General features: G+C 45.6%; 1 protein-coding gene across 1 annotated transcript in view; it reads right to left on the bottom strand.

Moving 5' to 3' along the window:
• EFCAB8 (EF-hand calcium binding domain 8) overlaps positions 1–24,494 on the bottom strand; it is a 60,619-nt gene extending 36,125 nt beyond the window's left edge. The window contains exons 1-9 of the mRNA XM_056844937.1: positions 24,412–24,494; positions 19,277–19,331; positions 15,128–15,317; positions 12,108–12,226; positions 11,305–11,408; positions 8,410–8,596; positions 5,967–6,072; positions 3,536–3,620; positions 341–453 (exon numbers count right to left, since the gene is read on the bottom strand). Coding sequence (XP_056700915.1) covers positions 341–453; positions 3,536–3,620; positions 5,967–6,072; positions 8,410–8,596; positions 11,305–11,408; positions 12,108–12,226; positions 15,128–15,317; positions 19,277–19,331; positions 24,412–24,494 — 1,042 coding nt within the window. The remainder of the gene's footprint in view (positions 1–340; positions 454–3,535; positions 3,621–5,966; positions 6,073–8,409; positions 8,597–11,304; positions 11,409–12,107; positions 12,227–15,127; positions 15,318–19,276; positions 19,332–24,411) is intronic.
• Positions 24,495–25,426: the final 932 nt, after the last annotated feature.

The following is a 25,426-nucleotide window of genomic DNA, read 5'->3' as shown; positions in this document are numbered from 1 at the left end:
TGTTACGGCGGCCCACTCTGGCTATCCTCTCCTCTCATTCCAGGAGTTGCCAACTATGGACTGTTAAATTCCTGGAGATTTGGGGTGGGGAGTGCAGAGCCCAGTGAGGGTGGAGTTTGGGGCAGGATGCCAGAGAGCCCGCCCTCCAAAGCAGCCGTTTCCTCCAGGGGAACTGATATCTGTAGTAGTCTAAGGATCCATTATAACTCTGGGAGAACTCCTGCTTTCACCCGAAGGTCGGCAACCCTCGTTCAAACCCACAACAACCACCGTTTCTATAATTTGTAGTGCTTCAACAGGCTCAGCCTCAGGGTGCTCCACCCCTGGCCGGGGGGCTTACCGATGTAGCCTCGAACATTGAACAGCCCGTTGGCCACGACGTTCACCGAGGTGAAAATCAAGATATTCCCTTTCACGTCTCCAACGCAAAACACCCCTTTGTATCCATCTGTCCTAGTTCAGGAGGAAGAGGAAGAGTTGGTTTTTATATGCTGATTTTCTCTACCACTTAAGGGAGACTCAAACCAGCTTACAATCACCTTCCCTTCCCTTCCCCACAACAGACACCCTGTGAGGTAGGTGAGGCTGAGTGGGTGTGACTTGCCCAAGGTCACCCAGCTGGCTGAGAGAGAATCATAGAGTTGGAAGGGACCACCAGGGTCATCTAGTCCAACCCCTTGCACAATGCAGGAAATTCATAACTATCTCCCTTCCACACCCCCAGTGGCCTCCATTCCCAGAAGATAGCCAAGGTGCCCTCCCTCTCATGAACTGCCTAAGGTCATAGAATCAGCATTGCTGACAGATGGCCATCTAGCCTCTGCTTCAAAACCTCCAGGGAAGGAGAGCTCACCCCCTCCTGAGGGAGCCAGTTCCACCAAGGAACTGCTCTAACTGTTAGAAAGTTCTTCCTAATGTCTAGACAGAAACTCTTTTGATTTAATTTCAACCCTTCGGTTCTGGTCCGACCTTCTGGAGCAACAGAAAACAACTTGGCACCCTCCTCTATAGGACAGCCCTTCAAGTACTTGAAGATGGTTATTATATCCCCTCTCAGTCTTCTCCTCTTCAGGCTAAACATACCCAGCTCCTTCAACCTTTCCTCATAGGACTTGGTCTCCAGAGTGTGACTAGCCCAAGGTCACCCAGCTGGCTTCGTGTATAGGAGTGGGGAAACAAATCCAGTTCACCAGATTAGCCTCCGCCGCTCATGTGGAGGAATGGGGAATCCAACCCGGTTCTCCAGATCAGACTCCACCGCTCCAAACCACTGCTCTCAAACACTACACCACGCTGGAGAGATGGGCCATCACATTCTGCAGGGTTGGGTTGGGTCACGGCCCAACTGGGGAAGGCAACATGGACACACCCGTGCAGACAAATCATGATGAGTAGCCGTGTTAGTCTGTCTGAAACAGTAGTAAAGAGCAGCCTTTTATGCAGGGACATATCCCTGCAATCACTCCCGCCAACTGCTTCCTTTATGCATGCCTTTCCCGACCCTCAGAGGTCGCCTCGCTCTCCCTGCCCGTTTCTGATTCAGGGAGAGGGTTGTGTAATGCCTGTAATCATTATTGTATGCTTTTGTGTTCAGATTGCATAATTGCTCTTATGGAAAGGCTAGGCCTGAAGTATAAAAGCAGGTTTGAAATACTATGCATTCATGTGCGCGCACACACACATGAGGGCTTTGGGAAGGTGGCATCCAGGAGCCAGGAGTCAGTAAATTAGGCTGTTGGTGTCTGATACAACCTTCCACCAAGACACGGCCCAGAATTACCTACGGCCTAAGGAATGTTCCCTGCCCCAGATCATGTAACCAGCTAAGGTGCCGCCTCAATCCCCACTGATAGGCCTGTGTGTGTGTGTGTTAAGTGCCGTCAAGTCGCTTCCGACTCATGGCGACCCTATGAATGAAAGTCCTCCAAAATGTCCTATCTTTGACAGCCTTGCTCAGATTGCAAACTGAGGACTGTGGCTTCCTTTATTGAGTCCATCCATCTCTTGTTGGGTCTTCCTCTTTTCCTGCTGCCCTCAACTTTTCCTATCACTGATAGGCCTATGCTAATCCAAAGGTGTCCATTATTGGGTCTTTGTATGTCTATGCTCAATGTTACGTGTGTTGTACCACCCCTGACCAGAGGTTATAAAGGTTCTGACAACCCTTTGTTCTGGTGTGTGAGTTGCCCAGATTCTTTTGGGGCAAGCACACCCGACTGCATTTATTTTGGCCTTAATAAACAGATCGTTTAATCTTCCAACCTCTGACTGTATTATTTATTATTGGCTATTGAGTAATACAGGAGCCCTTCAGTTGTCCATCAGCCTGAAGTATGGAAAGTGTGCTTCCAACTGTGGGCTGAAATTATGAAACGGTGGGCTGAAATTTCCACTGAAAGTATGCACCTCTATGTACCTGGCAGCCACTCAAGCATTTCCGGGCTTCCCAGCAGTTAAAACGCTGCTTCTAATTGGCTGTGCAGATTGGTTTAAATGTGGTTTTGACAGCCGCTGCCACCAGAGCACAAGGATCTTCACTGTGTGTCTGAAGGTAAGCTGTGGCAGCCATTTTGTGGCTGGCTCCGCCTCCCGAGGCAGCCATTTTGTGTCTGGCTCCGCCTCCTGGAGCAGCCATTTTGCAGCAGCCGTGGTTTTTTTTTGCGGAGCCCCTCGTGCTATGTTGAAATTCCAAAGCTGCCTGCAGGCTCAAAAAAGGTTGCAGATCCCTTCTTTGCAGCACAGACCAAATAAATGTTATAGAGATGCGGCAACTAACCTGGTTTTTGTTGCACCTACCTTATTTTTAAAAAGAAGCTCATCTGATATTAATTAATTAATTAATTACTTAAACCGGATGTTTCCCAAGCAATCAGGGCCCCCAAGGTGGTGAACATAAAAGCATCAAAACATTTGAATTATTAAAAGAACATTTAAAATTATAAAACAACTCAATAAAAAACACATAAACCAACAATACAAGAACCAGGGAGAAGAGACAATAACCATTATTGTGGGAGGGGTATGCCAAATGCAGATCCCTTCTTTACAGCACAGACCAAATAAATGTTATAGGGCCTTCACATTTTATGACAGACAGCTGGGGGTACCAAAGAATACTGGGAGGGGGGACTGTTACCCCTTGTAGAGATCCCTTCATCGGCAGATTCTCCTCCCTGGCCCTCCGATGAGATGGATGCCCAGATACATTCACCCCCTCGCCTGCCTGTAGGGTTGTCAGGCTTGGCTTGGAAAACCCTTGGAGATTTGGGGGAGGAACCTGGGGGAGGCAGAATTTGGGGAGGGGAAGGAGCTCAATGGGGACGCAGTGCCACCCTTCAAAGTGGCCGTTTTCTCCAGGGGAACGGATCTCTGTTGCCTGGAGATCAGTTGTCATTCCGGGAGATCTTCAGCCACCACCTGGAGGTTGACGGCCCTGCCCGCCCGCCCCACAACCAACTCCATCTCCAACTTCCTAACCATACGCCAACCCGAGCAAAATGCACATTCCATGCGCCGAGAGCTTTTGACAACCTACCAGTAATCCATGGCTGTGGCACATCCATCCAGTTCAACAAGGGAAAACAGGCGGTCGCATTTGTTGCCCCCAATATCAAAGAACTCTGGGCGAAAGGAGGAAAAAGGAATGCGGAATGAGCGTCTCATTTCACTTTAAACAACCCTCAAAAGACCACAAGAAGAGCCCTGCTGGATCAGGCCGAGGCCCATCCAGTCCAGTCCAGCATCCTGTTCACACAGGGGCCGACCTGCTGCCTCTAGGAAGCCCACAAGCAAGACAACAGCAGCATCCTGCCGCCTGTCCCTGGGGCTGCACCTGGATTCCTGTTTTTAACAGCTGAACCATGAGTGATCAAGCATAGCCAACTCATGTTTGCCTGCTGCTGAACATTAGCCAATAGATGGTGCCATCACTTTTACTAACGGTTGTAAACTGCTTTGGATATTTCTAAACAGCTCCGTTTGTTTCTAAGCAACATGGCCCTCTGCACTGTTTGTTTCTTCTTCTCAGAATGCAAGTGATGGAATCCAGCACCTACTGAAATCAAGCTAGAGACTGCGAACCTAGTCATGATGCATACCACTTCTCTCCAGGATCAGAGGAGCATGACGAATATATTAGGTGCTGTGGAAGACAGGCAGGATGGTGCTGCTGCAGTCGTCTTGTCTGGGGGCTTCCTAGAGGCATCTGGTTGGCCCCTGTGTGAACAGACTGCTGGACTTGATGGGCCTGGGTCTGATCCAGCAACGCTTTTCTTATGTTCTTAACCTGCCAGAGCCCAACATCAAAGGCTGCCTTTGCAAAGTCTTGTGATGTCTTGCACAATGTTTTGTGTCATTTGGGTTCGCCTCCGTAAAAATATTGCATTAATTTTGTTTTCATCATTTTAACTATCCTCTAATTACCATTAATTTATACAGTAATTAGAGACATTGAAGGAACATGTTGCTATGGAGTTTAATCACCCTGGTCCTTTTTTTGCTTTCCAGAGGTCTTAATTTTGGACTCAAAACATCATTTTTCATAAGCAGAACAGCATTTTTAAAACATTTAAACGTCTGTATTTGATCCCTATAAATCTCTCTCGTCTCTATATTTGCTGCTAAACCTAGCACAAAAGTATTACTCTTTTGGCTCTAGATCACGATGAGTAGCCGTGTTAATCTGTCTGTAGGTGCTACTGGATGCTTGCTCTTTTCTTTTGGCTCTGTCTTGGCCAGCAATTTCCTTGTCAATGGGAGGAAACAAAAGGGAGGATAGCCTTCCTGTCACCTCTTTATGCAAGTATAATGTTGCTTCTCTCTTCGTCCCATCTATCTCCTAAGGCCAAAAAAGAGACACATTGACCAAAAACACAAGGGTTTGTACAATGAGGTTCATAAAGAGTTGATTTGTGCCACTTGATCTCTGATGGCTGAAAGTGTGAACTGACTCCACAGAAATGTTCAGTCTTAAACTCATAGAATCCTAGAGTTGGAAGGGGCCACACAGGTCATCTAATCCAACCCCCTGCTCAATGCAGGATCAGCCTAGAGCATCCCTGACAAGTGCTTGTCCAGCCTCTGCTTAAAGACTGCCAGAGAGGGGGAGCTCACCACCTCCCTAGGTAGCTGATTCCATTGCTGAACTACTCTTACTGTATTTTATGCAAGTGTCTTTTAATCATTTTGTAAGGTTATATCTCAAATATTTATATCTTTACATGCTACCGTATGTATAGTGATTTTATGCCAATAAAGGACGATATGACTGACTAACTCTTACTGTAAAAAAAAAAATTCCTAATATCCAGCCAGTACCTTTCCTCCCTCAATTTAAACCCATTATTGCAGGTCCTATCCTCTGCTGCCAACAGGAACAGCTCCCTGCTCTCCTCTAAGCACTTCAAATACTTCAAGAGAGCAATCCTGTCCCCCCTCGACCTCCTCTTCTCCAGACTGAACATTCCCAACTCCCTCAGCCTTTCCTCGCAGGGCTTGGTCTCCAGGCCCCTGATCATCCTCGTTGCTCTTCTCTGCACCTGCTCCATTCTGTCCACATCCTTTTTGAAGAGAGGCCTCCAGAACTGCACACAACACTCCAGGTGCGGCCTGACCAATGCAGCATACAGCGGAGCTATGACATCTTGCGATTTGGATGTTGTGCCTCTGTTGATGCACCCCACGATCGCATTCAGAGAGGGCAGCTTCCGGAAGTCCTAAGGCTCAGCACCTCTCCTTTTCAGAAGCCACGGACACCACAAAGGGGCTTCAAGAAAGCTCCAACTGAGGAGGACATGAGGGTTTCCCTTCTACCATTCCACTTAGCCAAGGTGGAAGCCTTCCACTGGTCCAAGGAGCCTTCTGCCAGCTTCCACCACAGAAAGGTTCTTTGGACTGAAGGAAGGCTTCAAACCTGGCAAAACCTTGCAAAGGGTCGGGGAGAAATTGGCAGTTGCTGTCAGTCTCACCAATATCTTGCTCAGTAGATGCGATGGCCATCAAGTTGATATTCGGCAGGCATATCATGTCAATCACCCACAATTTCAAACTCTGGCGCCGCTTCCTCTGGTCCAGCTAGAGAGAGAGAGAGAGAGCACACAAACACACTTACCTAAAGGTGTATCTGCATCACATGCTTACACTGGTTCAAAGCCCTTTCCTCCCCACAGGGAGCCCTGGGAGCTGTCATACTTGGAGGGAACTAAGAATACTTTACAGGAAGTTCCCCACACCTTGATCCCACCTGGAGTGCCTACAGGAGGCAACCCTCACCTTTTAAAGATTGTGGGCACCTTTGGAATTCTGACACGGCATATGGTGGGCGCAGCCACAAAACGGCTGCAACAAAATGGCTACCACAGAAGGTGGAACCAGCCACAAAATGGTTGCGGCGGCTTTCTTTCAGTCACACAGTGAAGATCCTTGTGCTGTGGAGGTAGCTGCTGCCAAAACAACATTTTAAAAATTTTGCACAGCCAATCAGAACCGATGTAAGTAAAGAACAGGAGCACGTGACCGCATAAACGACGTTGCGTGATGCGCAATTGCTGAAATGTCTTAAGACATTTAAATTCAAATATAAATTAAGACATTTCAGCAATTGCGCATCACGCAACGTCGTTTACGCGGTCACGTGCCCCTGTTCTTTACTTTACATCGGTTCCACAACGCGACAACTTAAATTGAGGATCGGCGAGCACAAAGCACGTTTACGCGCGAGGAATCTCAAAGCGCCATTAACGGCATATTTCCTCCAAAAGGGACATTCTGAGAACGACATGCTGTTTTTTGCACTTTGGAAATACAAACCTAAGCCATATCACTACCAAGACATAACCCAAATTTTACACAGGCAAGAAATGTAGCTCATTTTTCTCTTCAAAACAATGACCCCTACTGGCCTAAATAACGAATTCGATTTATCCTGTTTTTTGTAGTAAGGTCATGGCTGCTTTAAGATTCATCTATTGGTACTAATGTAGCACACCTGATTAGCATTAGTTTGCTGTTTAAAGATTAGACCCTGGCACTAACACATGATCTATTACCTCACTGAAGGACAAGAGAACCGTTGGTCTAGGAACCCTCAGGGTCAACATTAAGACATTGATGGTAAGAATTAAATACTGTAATTTTTGTGTGTGTACAATATATTAATGCATGCACCCAGATGTAGTCGGTTGTATACATATTATGAAAAAAGTTTTTATTTCGATTAGAGTATCTTTGACGTGAAGATGGTACCCAACTGAAGCAGAACATGCGAAACAAATACCCAGCCGGAGGTATTGTCTTGGCTTCCTTTGAACATTTTGTGCATTACAAAGACTTATTTCATTCATACCACAAGACAGTGGTTGACTTACTTATGAACTTACCTTTGGGTTCTGCTTTAAATTGATATTGAATTTTGTTTTGGTGTATGAACTCACCTTGTACTTACCTTTAGTTTGTTTTCAATTTGCATACTTTGGACTGTATCAGTGCATGAGGCAATGCTTTTGTGTTTTGTGTTACAATAATTTTGAATACAATTTTGAAATAGTGCATTCACGTTGATTGTGAGCCTTCGTGCTGCTATTTTTACAACTGCGCTACAATCAGCATAGGTAATTGTGTTTGCTGAGAACCTCCAGGTAGTAGCTGGAGATCTCCTGCTATTACAACTGATTTCCAGCCGATAGAGATTAGTTCAACTGGAGAAAATGGCTGCTTTGACAATTGGCCTCTATGGCATTGAAGTCCCTCCCCAAACCCCGTCCTCCTCAGGCTCCGCCCCAAAAACCTCCCACCAGTAGCGAAGAGGGATCTGGCCACCCTAGCTGGGACTGAATTCTAGCCAAGTGGGTACAATTCAGCATGCCAAGCTGCTACAATTGTGGAATGTTGCTCTATGAAACCCTTAAGGTCTGCCATAGCAGTAAGGAAGCCTCACCCCACCCTAGGGTTGCCATCCTCCAGGTGGTGGGTGGAGATCCCCCAGAATTACAACCGATCTCCAGGTGACAGAGATCAGTTCCCCTGGAGAAAATTGCAGCATGGGAAGGCGGACTCTACGGCATTATATCTCATTGAAGTTCCTCCCCTCCCCAAACCCCGCCCTCCTCAGGTTCCACCCCAAAAAATCTCCAGGTATTTGCCAACCCGGAGCTGGCAACCCTACCCCACCCCCAGCATTGACTCAGCTGACCTTAGGGTTGCCAACCTCCAGGTACTAGCTGGAGATCTCTTGCTATTACAACTGATCTCCAGCCAATAGAGATCAGATCACCTGGAGAAAATGGCCGCTTTGGCCATTGGACTTTATGGCATTGAAGTCCCTCCCCTCCCCAAACCCCACCCTCCTCAGGCTCTGCCCCTAAAACCTCCCGCCGGTGGCAAAGAGGGACCTGGCAACGCTAGCTGACCTACATGAACGGTCCGAAGCAGCGTGAAGGAGTCACTCCAGTAGTGTAGGATCCCGTCTCTGCTCACGGTGAGGAAGCGCCCAGAGGCAGACCGGCTGCTCCCAATGTTGGTGCTGCTGCCTTTCTTGGATTTCATGATCCGGCTCTGGTTGGGGAAAAACTGGATCTTGACAATCTCTTCGGCGTGGGACCTGCAGTGATACAGCAGGAGGCGATTTTCTATGGCCACCAGCGAAACGTCTTTCAGCCCAATCTACTTTCCCCCTAGGGTTAACAACCTCCAGGTACTAGCTGGAGATCTCCCGCTAATACAGCTGATCTCCAGCCGATAGAGATCAGTTCCCCTGGAGAAAACGGCCGCTTTGGCGATTGGACTCTATGGCATTGAAGTCTCTCCCCTCCCCAAACCCCGCCCTCCTCAAGCTCTGCTTCAAAAACCTCCTGCCAGTGGCGAAGAGGGACCTGGCAACCTTATTTTTCTCTCCTTATTATACCAGGCCTGGAAAAGTCCTCTGCTTGCGTGGGATTTCTGGAGGCATAGAACTAGCTAGTCTGGGAAACAGGACTTGGATCTAGATGGTCCTCAGGTGCAATTCCAGCTGGGCTATCCCCATGGGACTAACAGCAAACACTTGCCGAATACTTCCAGACATTTCTTCCATGCTGATTCCTCCACACCCATCTCTCCCCTGGACAGACTCTTCTGCATATCACACCTAATCCCATCAAGCCTGCTATTCACATTTACATACAGTTAACATTTACATACTAATGCTTGTCTGAATTCACTCTCCTCTACTTAAAGACCGATGGATTCACATTCTAGCTGTATCTGAAGAAGTGAGCTGTGGCTCACGAAAGCTCCTACCCTGCCAGAAGATATTTTTGTTAGTCTTTAAGGTGCTACTGGACTCTTGCCCTTTTTGACTACTTCCAGACATTATTTGCCGTCAAAACCCGAAGAGAACTAATTCAAGCTTTTATGAAGATACAGGAAGATTTCCCTGAAATTGATCAAATATTTAGGATCAACTCAAGATACACAACACAAAAGAAGCTGCCACGAGATCTCTTTGTTTTGTCCACAAGAAATCAAGGGACGCAATCTTGAGTCAACATAGACAACAACCGCTCAGTATAGAAGGAAAAGAAATACAAATGTTCCAGGATTTACCTCCTAATGTAATAAAGGAAAAGGAAAGAGTTTGATACATTGAAGCGAGTGTTACAAAAGAAACAAATCAGATACCTGCAGAAAAATACCTTTCACTCTGAAAATATTCCTGACAAAAGTTAGAACAATCATAACAGCGGAGCAACTGAAACAAGAACTGACAGCTGCAGATCGACCACAAAATTTGGAACCGAAAGATGCAGGAAGTGCATCTCCCAAGAAACAACAGTACAAGAAATCTCAAAAGAAGAAAGAAAAAGAAGATAAAATGAGGAAAAGAGACGATTTTCATACAAAACAGATAAGCTGAAAACAATTTCTGCAAATCTGAACAGCCTAAACTCACACTCTAAGGGCACGAGAATTTTTAATAATTTAAAGAAGCAAAAATAGATATATTACGTGTACAAGTAACTCCTATTTTAAAAGAACATGAACTTGACATGTAAAAAGCTAGGTAAAGTACATATAGCTTCAGCTCAATTTTTTTTTAAAGGAGCTGCAATATATATCAATAATTTGTGCTTGGAAATACTTGAAGAATGAAAAGATCAAATTGCCAGAGGGTCAAATACGGACTTTGGGATTAATATTTTTTTTGTTATTTGTTTGTTTATGTATTAAATTTATAAGCCACCCTCCCCAGCTACTGCTGGGCTCAGGGCAGCCACCAACAATAAATATACAGGTATAAATACATCAATTAAAACATATCACATTAAAATTATAAAACTAGACTCAATTTAAAGCTCCTATAGAAATATTCACCGAGGAGCTTGGCAAAGATGGAAGTAAGCAATATATGCTCCCAATGATGCTCAAATTGTTTATTTGGGGGTTTTTTGGAAGAATTTTTTCAAGTATTACTAGATTTCCAGGAAGGAGCTACTTCCAGACATTATTCGCCAGAGTTTACAGAATGTCAAACTCTAACAGCCCATTCCTAAAGGGGAGGCCTGACGCTCCTTAGGAGCTGGAGTGACCTCGCACCAGCGTAATTGCCCACTTAGCCCGGGATAAGGGGCACTTACACTGTCCTAGGGGCAAACTGGAAAAGACAGTCATGCTAGGAAAAGTTGAGGGCAGCAGGAAAAGAGGAAGACCCAACAAGAGATGGATCGACTCAATAAAGGAAGCCACAGCCTTCAATTTGCAAGACCTGAGCAAGGCTGTCAAAGATAGGACATTTTGGAGGACTTTCATTCATAGGGTTGCCATGAGTCGGAAGCGACTTGACGGCACTTAACACACACACACACACACACACACAGAGGGGCAAACACGCCAGCGTCAGGGAGTCATGGAGTTGTGCCAGCTCCCACTCCCAGCGCAGCCACACCAGTAGGGATTTCCCAGAATTTCTATCTTCACAGATAGACAGAGTGGAAGGAGGAGGTCCAGAGGAGGAGAAGGAGGAGGAGAAGAGCTGGTTTTTACACCCTGCTTTTCTCTACCTTTAAGGAGTCTCAAAGCAGCTTACAATCACAATCCCTTCCTCTCCCCACAACAGGCACCCTGTGAGGTAGGTGGGGCTGAGAGAGTTCAGAGATAACTGTGACTAGGCCGAGGTCACCCAGCTGGCTTCATGTGAAGGAGTGGGGAATCGAACCCGGTTCTCCAGATTGGAGTCCACTGCTCTTAACCACTATGCCACGCTGGGAAGCTTCAACCCGCCAGGCCTTCAGCAGAATCCCACCTTCTGGCTCAGACCCCAGGGCCTCTTACACTGGGACAGTCTTCATGTTCATCGAAAGTCCGGGGAACATCTTGCTTTTCTGCATGTCGTCCTTCCCCCGGTATTCACACAGCATGTAATTGAGATACTCCTCCTGCAAGCAATGCAACAAGAAAGCAAGCTCCGTTGTACGTTTCCCCCTAAGGCAAGCATCATTCACTGTTAGGGTTGCCAACCTCCAGGTGGCAGCTGCAGATCTCCCGCTATTACAGCTGATCTCCAGCCAATCAAGATCAGTTCCCCTGGAGAAAATGGTCTCTTTGGCAATAGGACTCTACGGCATTGAAGTCCCTCCCCAAACCCCGCCCTCCTCAGGCTCCACCCAAAAAACATCCCGCAGGGCAGGTGGCGAAGAGGGACCTGGCAACCCTACTGCAGCTTCTGAATGCTCTTCAAGCTTATCAGACACAGGGACCAGGAGGGAGCTTGTGAAAGGGAAGAGAAGGTGGTTTATTCGACTCCCTCCTCTGTAAGCCGGGCTCCACATTCTGCAAAACCATCGAGGAAGCTGGGCAGACTTCCCCGGGGAAGCCGCTTCTGACAATCACCCGGCCGCCACGAAGAACGCCTCTCTCTACTAAATTCCACTCCCGTTCGACCAAGGAGCCTGAGCGAGGCCTCTCTCTCCAGCACTTCTTAAAGAGCAGAAAACGTAGCAGCTAGGTGATAATCGATAAGAGTCAACGAGATGAAAAAGGAAGGATTTCTTGTTAACCTCTCAACTATGTATTACACTCCTAAGCCCTAAGAAGGGGGGAAGGGAACTCTCGAACAACGAGGCAGGATGCATTACCCAGTCCACCGAGCCGTCACAGTTCGTGTCCACCTTCATGAAAATGTCATCGATGTCTTCATCGGAAAGGCTGCTCGTGATCTTCTTCATCGCTTTCCTAAACTCTTCCATATCCAAGCCTGAAAGGAAAGGGCGGTAAGGGGCAGGGCGTTCTCTGGGCACAGCTGTGCACCCAACAGGGTGGGCGTTAGCCGACCCGGAGATGGGGCAGCCGGCAGGGCCCACGGCCACTGACTCCCGACTCACACATCTCCTGATGCCTGCGCTCACCCCCCCACTGCCCGCTTGTGAGCACTTTGCCACCTCTGCTCTAGGGTTGCCAACCTCCAGGTACTAGCTGGAGATCTCTTGCTATTACACCTGATCTCCAGCCGATCATGTGCTAATGAGTTAATGTGCTAATGAGGGTGTGGTATGTTAATATGGAACCATTGTATCCTGAAGTGATCTGTTAACATGTGGAATCCAAAGCTAATCCGCATGGATTAACAGATCACTTCAGGATACCATGGTTCCATATTAACATACCACACCCTCATTAGCACATTATCTTGATACTTACAGGACAATGATTAGCACATTACCTTTGATACTTTTTGCAGGACAATGACTCACCCTTTTCTGACTATATATTACTCTTCCTACACACTTGACACTGAGAGACCCTGTCCTTCAGTGTTACTCCTCTGAAGATGCCTGCCACAGCTGCTGGCGAAATGTCAGGAAAGAAAATACTAAGACCACGGTCACACAGCCCGGATAACCTACAAGAACCAATGAACTCTGACCGTGAAAGCCTTCGACAATAGTTAGAAAGTTCTTCCTGATGTCTAGATGGAAACTCTCTAGATTTAATTGCAACCCGTTGGTTCTGTTCCGACCTTCTGGGGCAACAGAAAACAACTCGGTACCACAGGTCAATTTTTTGTTCAGAGGAACAGCTCCGATACCACTGTCCAACTGTCATGGGCAATCATATGTGAACAGGATTTCGATATGAAAGCATGTCCCATTAGGCTTCATGAGGACAGAAATATGTTAGAAATGATGTCATTTCATAGACTGGAACACCTGTGACTGTATCAAGCTCAAGGCTAGTAACTTGCGATTGGAATCATTTCATATCATTAAAGGTCACAGCTGCAGGGATGCCGATTAAGCAAAACATACAGCTGGACAAAGATAGACAAGGTCATATCCATTAACTATTACAGATGGCACTCAAGTGTACAGTACCGTTTATAATTGAACTACTGACTAACCTAGCTATGGTTTATTTATAGAATGCCTTAGCTAAGGGATGCTGGAACTAAAGTTGACTGAACCAGCCGATCTACAAGATAAATGGCTCTGATAAGGATTCTAAAAAGTATAAATAGAGATCTCTCTCTGACTACAAGGTAGAGAAGATCCTGATGGTCTGACCTATGGACTTCCTCCATCTACCAAGAGATGTAAAATCTTGGCAGCCTAGTTCTTGCGTGAATTAGGAACTTGATTCTTGCGTGAATCAGGATTTCATTTATTCCTGTCTCTGTTTCTGGAGAACTCTTACAAAGAGAGTTATTATGCTACACAGTCTGTCTCTCTGAAGACTGTCTGGAATAACTGTCTGTACAAATGCTTCATCTTGATTATGTGTTGAAGGCTCTTATGCTCTAAGGATTATAAGAGTAATGGATCTTACCATGTTTGAATATGGTGACATTTGTTCTAACAAGACTAATGTCTTCTCATAAGATCTGTCTTATGTACAGACTTCCTAGTTCTGACAGACAAGATGTAAATGCAGCTTCTCTAAGAAGCCCACTAACAGAGCATATTCCAGGGGTTTCTCTATACAGGGAGGAAGCACTGAATATACTCTGCAGTCAGTTCTAAGACTAAGATCTCACACAGAACTGTCTGACATACACATGCATACATGAACATGCATCACAGCCAACAATGGCTAATACATAGAATTACTCTAATTGAAATACATATAATTGGAAATACATGGATGGAGATCCATGAAGCCTTAAGCTCTTAAACTGAACTATACTCAGAACTCTCTATTGATACTGCCAGAGAGATTGTAGAATAGAGTTTATACTCTACACATAACGTTAAGCTTTACACATAGCTTCAAATACTGATTAATTACAGTATAGCTCTTAGCTATACAGCAATGCTTACAGCAATGCATACTCAAAGATGGCTTTCACATAGCCTTTTCTAATCTGAACATGGGCTTCAGACCCATAAACCTCAAACATATAGAGATTCTATGGTCTCATGCCTTCAGTCACAAACAGACTGCTGGAAGAGCCATAGTATTGGCTCTAACATGAAACTATGGAACCAAAAAGATCTCTCATTGAAATAACAGAATAATACTTAGAATACCTGAAGGAAATCTAACTATTCTAAAATGAACCGATAGAATCCTTACAGAAACTCTGCAATGACATAACTGGGTAAAGTATGTCTTATATTTAAATAAAATGAATTAGAATACTTATTCAATGCACTAACCATTATTTTACAAGATTTCTGTAAACTGTATTATTTCCTGAACGGAATATATACTTGGGAAACTCTCATATAGAGTCATAGAGATTGTTGAAATTGCTTGCATACATTTGTTCCTGTTGAACTAACTAATATAGTTTTTATTTCTGTAACTGTTTACATGCATATACTTTATGTGAAATAAATAGTATTTTTATTCAAATATTCTTTTCATATTTTTACTGGAACAATCCAATAGAAAGTCTATCTCGCGAGAGATGGAAAGTGTTGATCCCTGCTTAGTGGGTAGCGGGCTGAATAGATACAGATCCCTTTTTAGGAAGGGGTCAATTCTAGGAGCCGGGTTACCTTAACGGCACGGACCGCGACATAACCAGCGAGGTGCCTTCAGAACTGCCAAACCACCGCCAATCAGCGATGCCGATTCATCATTTAAAAGACTTCTGTATGGAGAGAGGGGAAAGCACCAGCCCAGAGAGACATCTGAGGACAGCCAGCTTGCTCACCTCCTCCACCATCAATATCTGCTTCACGGAACATCCACTCCAGCTTCTGTAGGTGGTCATAGTTGATCTGGTCTTCCACCTGCTTGCGATGCGCCGAGTCGCCCGAGTCGGTGGTCTTCATCAGGTATTTGTGAGACGAGCAAATGGTGCCTGCCTTGCTCAGAAGCCGAGGGAGCCCATGGTACTTGGGCTAAACGCAACACAGCTTTAGTCTGGGGCAACCAGCACTCAAAAGGCATATCAAAATCTGAGTGCGGGAGCACCTTAACAACCAACAACATTTTGCAGGGTATAGATCATGATGGGTAGCCGCGTTAGTCTGTCTGTAGCAGTAGAAAAGAGTCCAGTAGCACCTTAAAGCAATGGCGGACTGGCTAGGGTGTCCGCTTGCCCGCTGGCAAGTGTGCCCTGTGGACCCCTGATGAAGTGGGGGGGGCCTTAAACATTAGACAATATGTTTAAAATGTTAATGACCTTTTAGTAGCTTGAAAAATATAATAGAAGTTCCAGTTATAACAATCTGTATTTACATTTAGTAGCTACTGTATACTGCCAGTAATATGTACAATATATGTACACTGTAATTACTAAAGAAATATACATTTATTACGCAAAACAATTAATTGTACCTTTTCCCCACTTATGTGTTTTTTGAAAATTTTACTTATTTCTTACAAAAATTAAAATATAGCCCTATAGGTGTGGGTGGCCCCCCTTTGTCTCCTGGCCACCAATATTTTTAGACCCAGTCCGCCACTGCCTTAAAGACTAACAAAATCTCTGGCAGGGTAGGAGCTTTCGTGAGTCACAGCTCACTTCTTCAGATAACAGTGAGCCGTGACTCACGAAAGCGCAAAACCTGGCAGAAGTTTTGTTAGTCTTTAAGGTGCCACTGGAGACCCCTTGCTCATTCAGCAGGGTGTGAGCTTTCCTGTGAGTCCGGGCTCCCTTCATCAGATCCCAGAATTGTGTCGCTGACAAAGTGAACTTTGACTCATGAGAGCTTATAACCTTGAAAAAATCTGTTGGTCTTTAAAGTGCTACCAGATACAAATTTTGTTCTACTATTACAGACTAACGCAGCTACCCACCTGAAAGTAAAAAGACGTATACTGTTTTGAACACCTGAAGCTGCCTTCTACTGAATCAGACCCTTGGTCCATCAGAGTCAGTATTGTCTACTCAGACTGGCAGCGGCTCTCCAGGGTCTCAGGCAGAGGTCTTTCACATCACCTACTTGCCTAGTCCCTTTAACTGGAGATGCCGGGGATTGAACCTGGGACCTTCCGCACGCCCAGCAGATGCTCTACCACTGAGCCATGGCTTCACTCGATGGCTCTCCAGGGTCTCAGGCGGAGGTCTTTCACATCACTTACTTGGTCCCTTTAAGTGGAGATGCCGGGGTTTGAACCTGGGACCTTCCGCATGCCAAGCAGATGCTCTACCACTGAGCCATGGCTTCACTCAATGGCTCTCCAGGGTCTCAGGCGGAGGTCTTTCACATCACCTACTTGCCTGGTCCCTTTAACTGGAGATGCCGGGGATTGAACCTGGGACCTTCCGCATGCCAAGCAGATGCTCTTTCCTTGAGCCACAGCCCCTCTTGATAGTATTGGATTATATTTCTTGCACTTCCATGGGGAGGGGGTGGAAAGCACCATCGAGTCGCAGGCGACTTTCAGTGACCCCGTAGGGTTTTCAAGGCAAGAGACGTTCAGAGGTGGTTTGCCATTGCCTGCTTCTGCATAACTAGGGTTGCCAACTGCCCGGTTGTGGCAGGCAATTGCCCGCCAATCAACCAGGCTGCACGCTGACCAGCTGATGGTCAGCGGGCGGAAGCAGAAAGGGGGAGCGATTCCCCCCACGCGCTCCCGGGAATGCTCCAGCCTCCTGTTCCAAACTGTGTGCCAAATTGGTTGCGATCGGGCTTGCAGCGTGTAAAGGGAGCACGCACAGCATGGCTAAGAAACTGGAAGTGGAATCGGGAGCACGCAGGAATCGGGAGCACGCAGGAATCCCTCCACCCAGCCCCGCCCATAAGAAGCTCCTGCCTGGCAACCCTAATAAGAACCCTTGCATTCCTTGGTGGTCTCCCACCCAAATACTAACCAGGGCCGGCTCTGTTTACCTTCCAAGAGATTATAACCTCGGGCCCTCCTATCTTATTGGTGGAAAGTGCCGTTCAGTCAAAGCCATTAAGCCAATTTATGGCAACCCCTCCTGGGGTTTTCAAGGCAAGAGGCAAACAGAGGTTGCTAGTCATTGCCGGCCTTTTGTGCAGGGTGGATAAAAATCAACGATTGTAAAAAAAAATCAGATTTTAAAAAATTTAAATCAGATTTTTTTAAATTTAAACTGGATTTTTTCAAAATGCTTTTTGAGGAAACATCTATCTAAAGATAGTTTAAATAGTTTTCTGTCTAAGATACATTATAGTTTAAAGGTTATTCATCATGAAATAAGGATTAGTTTTTAATTATGTCGCATGAGTCTGTATATTCATGCAACGTTTAAAAAATTTGGTAAATGAATTCCATTAATCCAGTCACAATGTCATACTGTTCCATAGATTTCTGTAAGATTGTTTGGGGGCAATTTTTCCATCTAGAAGGTATTCTCACAGATGCTTGGTTTTGAAGTTCTCAAAACTGTGAATTTGTGTCTGCAGAGATAACATGCCTCTTCTTCCCAGTTAAGAAGTTATAAAATAAACAGAATTGAGAAAAAGACCTAAATCCCATTGTTCCTTTGCAAATCTATGTACACAGAATCAACCCCTTACCTCTTAAATACTAAGTTTGAAGAAGTTCAAGGAATAGAAGATTTGGAGTGGAATAGATCTGCACAAGGAGCTAAGAGTGAGGAGGGAGGGGCAAGCAGTAAAAATGAAAGTGAAGCCTTTTGAGCACTCCACAAGGTTCATCGTATTATTCTCTCCCTGGAGGAGAAATTCTATAATGCAGCAGGCTGTAAAAGAGACCCAGTTTGGGAATATTTTAATGAAGTTCCTCTACCTATGGGTAAGGCAGGCATGCGTGCAAAATGCAGACACTGAAGCAAAGAAATGCAAGGCCTGGTGGCCTGAATGAAACTGGAGATAGATAACTATGAAATTATTGCGAGGTGAACTATGTATTTCTAGCGTTGCCAACCACCAGCCGATGTCTGGAGATCTCCTGCTATTACAACTGATCTCCAGCTGATAGAGATCAATTTACTTGGAGAAAATAGCCACTTTGGCAATTGGACTCTATGGCATTGAAGACCCTTCCCAAACCACGCCCTCCTCAGGCTCCACCCCAAAAACCTCCTGCCAGTGGTGAAGAGGGACTTGGAAACCCTATGTATTTCTACCAGCATAACCAAATCAGTAATTTTTGGTATAACTGTAAAACCAGGGTTGCCAACTGCCAGGAGATCTCCTGCTAATTCAACTGATCTCCAGCCGATTAGAGATCAGATCACCTGGAGAAAAATGGCCGCTTTGGCAATTGGACTCTATGGCACTGAAGACCCTCCCCTCCCCAAACTCCGCCCTCCTCAAGCTTCGCCCCAAAAACCTCCTGCTGGTGACAAAGAGGGACCTGGCAACCCTATGTAAAACTAATCTGAAAAGTTATTATTCTAAAAAATGAAACCTTCATCTGGTTGTAAATATTAAGATTATACCAGCAAGAATGAGTCTTTATGTAGAAAACCATGATTTAAATCAAGTCTTATTGACTAGTGATTAAATCGTGATTTAAATCGATTTGATTTTAACCCACCCTGCTTTTCTGGGCAGCCACTTTGAATATATTTTTGTAGTAGGGTACCCACACATTTTCGGGATATGGGCTTTCAAGAGTCAAAGCTCCCTTCATCAGACTCAAATCTAGCTGTTGCACTGCAGACCAACACCGCTACCCTCAGAAACTTAAATTTCCAGGCGAGGGCTAGAGATCTCCCAGAATTACAAGGACCAGCTCCGCTGGAGAACGTGATAAGTTCGGAGGCTGAACTCTATGAAACTCCGTTTTCCCCAGGTCTGGCCCTCCCCAAAATACCTTCAGGAATTTCCCGATCCAGAGTTGTCAGCCCTAAACCCAACCCTGCATTTCACATGTAACAGAAGGCGCTCTTGAAATCCTGCTCAGACCAGGTACTCACTCTGCGATGCAGCAAAGGGGTAGTAGTGATCTCCTCCTGAGACTCTTTGCCTCCCCTAAAAATTGGAGGGGGAACCCAAAGTCAATCACAGCCTTGAGTATATATTTGAGTACTAATTTTCAACTCTTGATACCCAAAACTGAGACAAGACATAACATAGCCCGCACGTCACACTATTGACTGCTCTGCAGCGAACGGACACACAATTAAGTGTAAGATATTGCAAGTATGGTATATGAAATTCATGAGAATTCATGATATCTGGGAAAGCCGTTCGTGTGCTTCACTGTAGCTGAAAACATTATTTGTGATGCTACATGCTATATGGTTCCTTATATCATGGTTGTTATATCATGGTTATATCATGGTTGTTATATCATGGTTGTTATATATTTTGTTCTTTTTCCTTTGGTGTAATTGATTTGGTGTAATTGATTTAATTGTAAATGTGGTCATGATATGGCTTTTTGTTTCTCTTTTTTTCACGCTTTGTTTATATTCTTAAAAAATTTAAAAAAATCTTTTAACAAAAAACATTTCTTTTCTGTTATGCCTTTCTCCTTGAGAGAAGGCAAATTATAAAACAATGTAATAAAGACCAGAATAACACATACAACTGCAATAAAATGGGAATTGAGCAATTAAAAGAACAATGTACAATGCAGTATTGGGGAGACACAACTACTACATCCACTACATGTGGGGCAAGATCTTATTGCCTCCCTGCTTGATGTAGAGGTGGGGATCACAGAATCATAGAGCTGGAAGGGATCACTAGGGTCATCTAGTCCAGCCTCCTGCACAATGCAGGAAATTCACAACTACCTCCCCACCACACACACACACAGTGACGCCTACACAATGCCTAGAAGATGGCCAAGATGCCCTCCCTCTCATGATCTGCCTAAGGTCATAGAATCAGCATTGCTGACAGATGGCCATCTAGCCTCGGCTTAAAAACCTCCAGGGAAGGAGAGCTCACCACCTCCAGAGGAAACCTGTTCCACCGAGGAACCGCTCTAGCTGTTAGAAAATTCTTCCTAATGTCTAGATGGAAACTCTTTTGATTTAATTTCAACCCATTGGTTCTGGGGCAACAGAAAACAACTCGGCACCATCCTCTCTATAGGACAGTCCTTCAAGTACTTGAAGATGGTTATCGTATCCCCTCTCCGTCTTGGGAGCAGAAAAGCAAAAGCCCCTGAAGAATGAATAAACGGCAACCAGACTCACCAGGCCACGGAGGGTTGGAGACTCCCTCTCAGGCTGCTTGCCCCCCCACTCTCTAGGGAACTCCCCAAGTAGCTGACTGTCTTCCCAGAGATGGACATGTTGGGGTTCTCGTTACGATTCTTGCCCAATGTTCAGCCAGGGATCTAGAGGAAGCCACCAGCAAGCGTTCAGCCGCTAGAATCCCAGCACATTCAACTGTGATGTCAGCACCGGAATCATGACATCATCTCCCAGAACCTCAGGATACCTCCAAGCTCCAGACTCTGCAGTGCTAGAGCTACCCAAGGGTAGCCCTCAGCAACTACTGTGCTACTAAGGTCACACAGGTGCCACAAACCCCAGCACAAAGATCAGGCGTGCTTCGTTGTGTGTGTGTGAATTGCTGTCAAGCCACAGCCAGGTTAAGGTGGCCTCTTAGGGTTTTCAAGGCAAGAGATGTTCAGAGGTGGTTTGTGTAGTGACCCTCGACTTCCTTAATGGTCTTCCATCCAAGTGCTAACCAGTAGGGTTGCCAGGTCCCTCTTCGCCACTGGTGGGAGGTTTTTGGGGCGGAGCCTGAGGAGGGCGGGGTTTGGGGAGGGACTTCAATGCCATAGAGTCCAATTGCCAAAGCGGCCATTTTCTCCGGGGAAACTGATCTCTATTGGCTGGAGATCAGTTGTAATAGCAGGAGATCTCCAGCCACTACCTGGAAGTTAGCAAACAAAAAACAGCAAAAACCTGCAAACAATTCTCCTTTATGCTTCATAAAGCATATAAAGATACATCCAGTATCTAATGCCATAATGGACAGTGTCCAAGGTTACATATATGGCCACAATAGGAAGATTATAAAGTCCTAGAACAATAGCTAGGAAAGTGTCCTTCTCTTCAAGAGGTAAGGTGATGAAACAATTCAACAGAAGTCCGGTTTCCTTTCTGTTGAATTGTTTCATCACCTTACCTCTTGGAGAGAAGGACACTTTCCTAGCTATTGTTCTAGGACTGTATAATCTTCCTATTGTGGCCATATATGTAACCTTGGACACTGTCCATTATGGCATTAGATACTGGATGTATCTTTATATGCTTTATGAAGCATAAAGGAGAATTGTTTGCAGGTTGTTGCAGTTTTTTGTTTGCTAATTATCTTACAGCACGCTAACTTTGGTTTACCATACTACCTGGAAGTTGGCAACACTACTAACCAGGGCCAACCCTACTTGATTCCCAAGATCTTATGAGATCTTGGAGCCAGAAGTCAGTATCAGCGGATGGCTTTAACCAGTGTTTCCCAATAGGTGGGTCAGGACCCAAAAGTGGGCCACGGGCCAGCCCCCCCTAATGGCCACCCCTGCCCTTGCCCTTTTGTATTTTGGAAAGGAATGCTGCCAGGACACGGGTAAGGAAGGGTTACAGTCCCTGCGATATGAAAGCCATTTACCTGCCCTGCATTGCTTTTAACGGTTAAACACAATAAGGTTTTTGCTGCACATATTCAGCTTTCCTAGCTTTAAGTTTAGGTTTGTTCTCACTTAATGAGACATTTCCTTTGTAATCTTGTACTTTGTATTAGCTGGTCTTGCGGCCAGAATGGTGTAAGGTATCTCCGAGAGCTAGGCTTTCTGCCAATGCATTACATCAACTCATAACACCATTCTCAGTTCTTATGTCTTAACACCAGCCAGAGCCAATATCAAACCTTACCTTATGTTTATCAAACCTTAAGCTTGTTATACCAGACTTAATGCTCACGGTATCGAAGGCATATAGCACCTTACTTTAAGCTTACATTATAACATTAAACCAGACTCGTGTCTCACAGTAGAACACGGAGGTGACATGGTCAGCCTGAGAGAGGTTTTAGCTGACCCTGCTTTAAGACAGGTCCTACCGGGCTTTCATGATTTAGCTTCTGTATTATGGTGTTTTAACGGAATGTATGGTTTAACTAATTATATCACAGCCATATATATATATAGGCGTAGAAACTTAGATGGGCAGGTTCCCTTACCTATTGCGTTAGGTGAGAGGATCTCAAACACACATATTATATGTATGGATTTTTAATCTTATGTAATATCAGGCATTAGAAACAGATCTTCAGAACTTTAAAGTTTTTATAAGAGTGTACTTGTATCATGTTGCATTATTCTTAAGACTCAAATATTCTGTTTCATATATATTTTTTCAGTTCATATATTGTTTGAAGCTTTTACAATAAAAAGAACGGTGTTCAAGTTCACTAAGTTGTATCCTGCCTATTATAGGTGAATAAGCTAAGTAAGATAAAATACCACTTCTTAGGAAGGGGTTCATTCTAGAAGTTTATTCACTGAACGGCGCAGACCGCTTCAGAAGGCTGGCTCGACCTTTCGTCTTCTCATCCTCAGCTTGCTTCCTGCCATAGGAAGGTGTTCTAAGGTGCTTCTGGACTCAAATCTGGCTGCCACAGGAAAGAATTGCAGCACACATCCAAAGCGGGAGTAGTCACTACGTGCTTCAGAGCGGCAAAGGCAGCGCAGCCCACAAGTGGCTCTGAACATTAGTCATCAGCATACAAATCTTTACCTGGCCTAAGAAATCACGATGCTTTGGAGACACGAGTGGAGCAGAAATTCTTCTACTTTTATTTTGTCGTCTTTCAACCGTTACAGTTAAGAATCACGTCAGAAGATTGACAAGACTAAACAACAGAGCTCAAAAAAAGTCTGTCGCAAATCCTCTTGCAAGACAGACCTGTGGTGCTGGGTACAGAAAAAGTACACATGCCTCTTGTTTTTTGGCTGTTCTGTTTTTTTGCCTTCCCGGTATCTGGGGAAAAAATGCTAAGAAAAACTGCTTGTATTTTTTTTAAAAAATTAACTGAAAGGAATCCTCTTAGCATTAGAGCGCCTCACAACAGGTACTACTGTACCCAGGCAGCAGATCCTGGCTATTCTTTGGGGAGGAGAAAGCTGGGGACAGGGACATTCTTGGTCCAGAAATTAACACACGAAGACTTATTTCTCAAATGACCCGGGATACTTCGCTCTACAGGCCGATGCCTCCGGCCAGAGAGTGGGAGTTCTACAACCGAAACAGTGCCACTCGGAAGACTCATTTCTGCCCGTGTGGAAGGGGACACACGTGACCAGCTGCCCAAGGCAGGCGAGTAAGAAGCCACGCCGGGAGGACGGCAGCGCTTCTGGCAGCTCCCATTTCTACTTCACCAGCCAACTTGTCCCACGTGCCGCGTGCCCTCTTTTCGGAGAAGCCCGCCACAGCCCACGCACAGTCGTTTTGGCCCAGGAGCTAGCTAGAGCCCCTCACCCCTCAGAGGCTGAATCCCTCCCCTGCTACATTTCCCCTTCAAGTTTTCAGGAAGAAGCACTGTGCCCAAGTTTAAGAAGTGATGCATTTCCATCTCGTGCCAAGTAGCAGCAAAAACTACTCTGGGCCATTTTAAAGCTCTGGTGAAATCCATAATAAACTGTGAGGACACACTTGCAAACTTGACTGTGGATTCCACTAATACCTGTTGGTACCCAAACATATTTTGGAAAGTTTAAAATGCACTCTTCTAACACTCTGGCACAAGGGCTCCTTCCACTTCACATTTTTGCTTGAGTGCTGCTGGAACTCCAGTGAATGCCAGGAAGGCCTCGTTGCAATTAGCCCTTTCTTACAGAGACCCTGATGGCAGACAGACAGGGATTAGCTATTGAAGTGACCAGTCACGCAGCACTTGTGAGACATGCACAACCACAAGGACACAACCACCCACAGACTTGACTGTTCTCCAACTCCTATTACTGGCAAAGGTGGTGAAGAGGGATCCTCCTCAAAATGACCTCCCACCAAGTATATGCCAGGAGCTTCCAGAAGATCAGTGCGGTAAGAACATAACAGTGATTTGGAGCACCGGGACGAGAGCGGCAGACCTCGTGCTGAAGAGCCCGCAGTGCTCGCAGGTTACGCCGAGAACCAGCCCCACCAGAACACGACACTCCAGCAGACACGGCATTCTTGAAACAGAACTTTATTTAGAAACTGTTTAAAAGTAGAAAAAACCCTGTCAAGAGGAGTGAGTGGAATAAGAGTATCTAGAAGGCCACGAGAGAAATAGCACCTCCGATGTTTGAAATTAATGGCTTGCGTTTTTTTGGCATTCGTTTTTGTTCTTCCTCTGAACTTTTCCTTGGGGGTTCATGCACTACACAACAGTCACCGGAAAAAAACAAACCAAAACTTTCTGCTTTCTACACACATTTAGAACACGACCACCAGAAGCAAACGAACGAGCAACACCGAGCTCCAAGGCTTTGTCTTAGCTGCGGTCGGGGGGGGGGCAGACACCTCAAGGAGACCCTTCCCAAAGAGCAGCAATCGGGGGTGGGGGAGAGGCGGTTGCCCACGCACAAGAGGGACAGGGTCGAGTAGGAAATAATGCTCACAGTAAATTCATCCGAGCACTGTGTGTTGTCTGCAACGTTAGCACTCCTAATCAGCACACACCAATTCTTCCCCCGTTCCCCCACTACCCACCTGGAGTCCTGGCGGAGGCTACATGCGGACAGCTAAACTCAACAAGGACACACGCGAGGGGGCTACAGCTTGCGGATCAAAACGGGCCTCAGTGCAGAACTGAAAACCAACCATTCACTCCATTAGGGTTTAGTCAGCAAATCTGGAGGGGGACAGGGAGGGAGCAGAGGGGATCAGAAGGACCCACAAGATTCAGTGGACCAGAGAAACAAAAGCAAGAGGGGGACACGGGCAGCAGGGATGTAAGCAGTGAATCAGGTAGAGTTTCAAAACCTCAGCCTTGTTGCTCTGGAAGATACGGTGCGCCTGCCTGACAGATTCATTTCCCGCAGGCCCGGAACAGCAAAACTGGACCTTCTTGAACCCAAACATACCCATGGTAGCCCTGAGGGGCAGCGGGAAAGCTTTGCC

Source organism: Euleptes europaea, chromosome 2 (assembly GCF_029931775.1).
Source record: "Euleptes europaea isolate rEulEur1 chromosome 2, rEulEur1.hap1, whole genome shotgun sequence".
In the NCBI taxonomy this organism is placed as follows: Eukaryota; Metazoa; Chordata; class Lepidosauria; order Squamata; family Sphaerodactylidae; genus Euleptes; species Euleptes europaea.
Note: the sequence above shows the minus strand (reverse complement) of the source record. Positions and strands in the feature narration are given on the sequence as shown.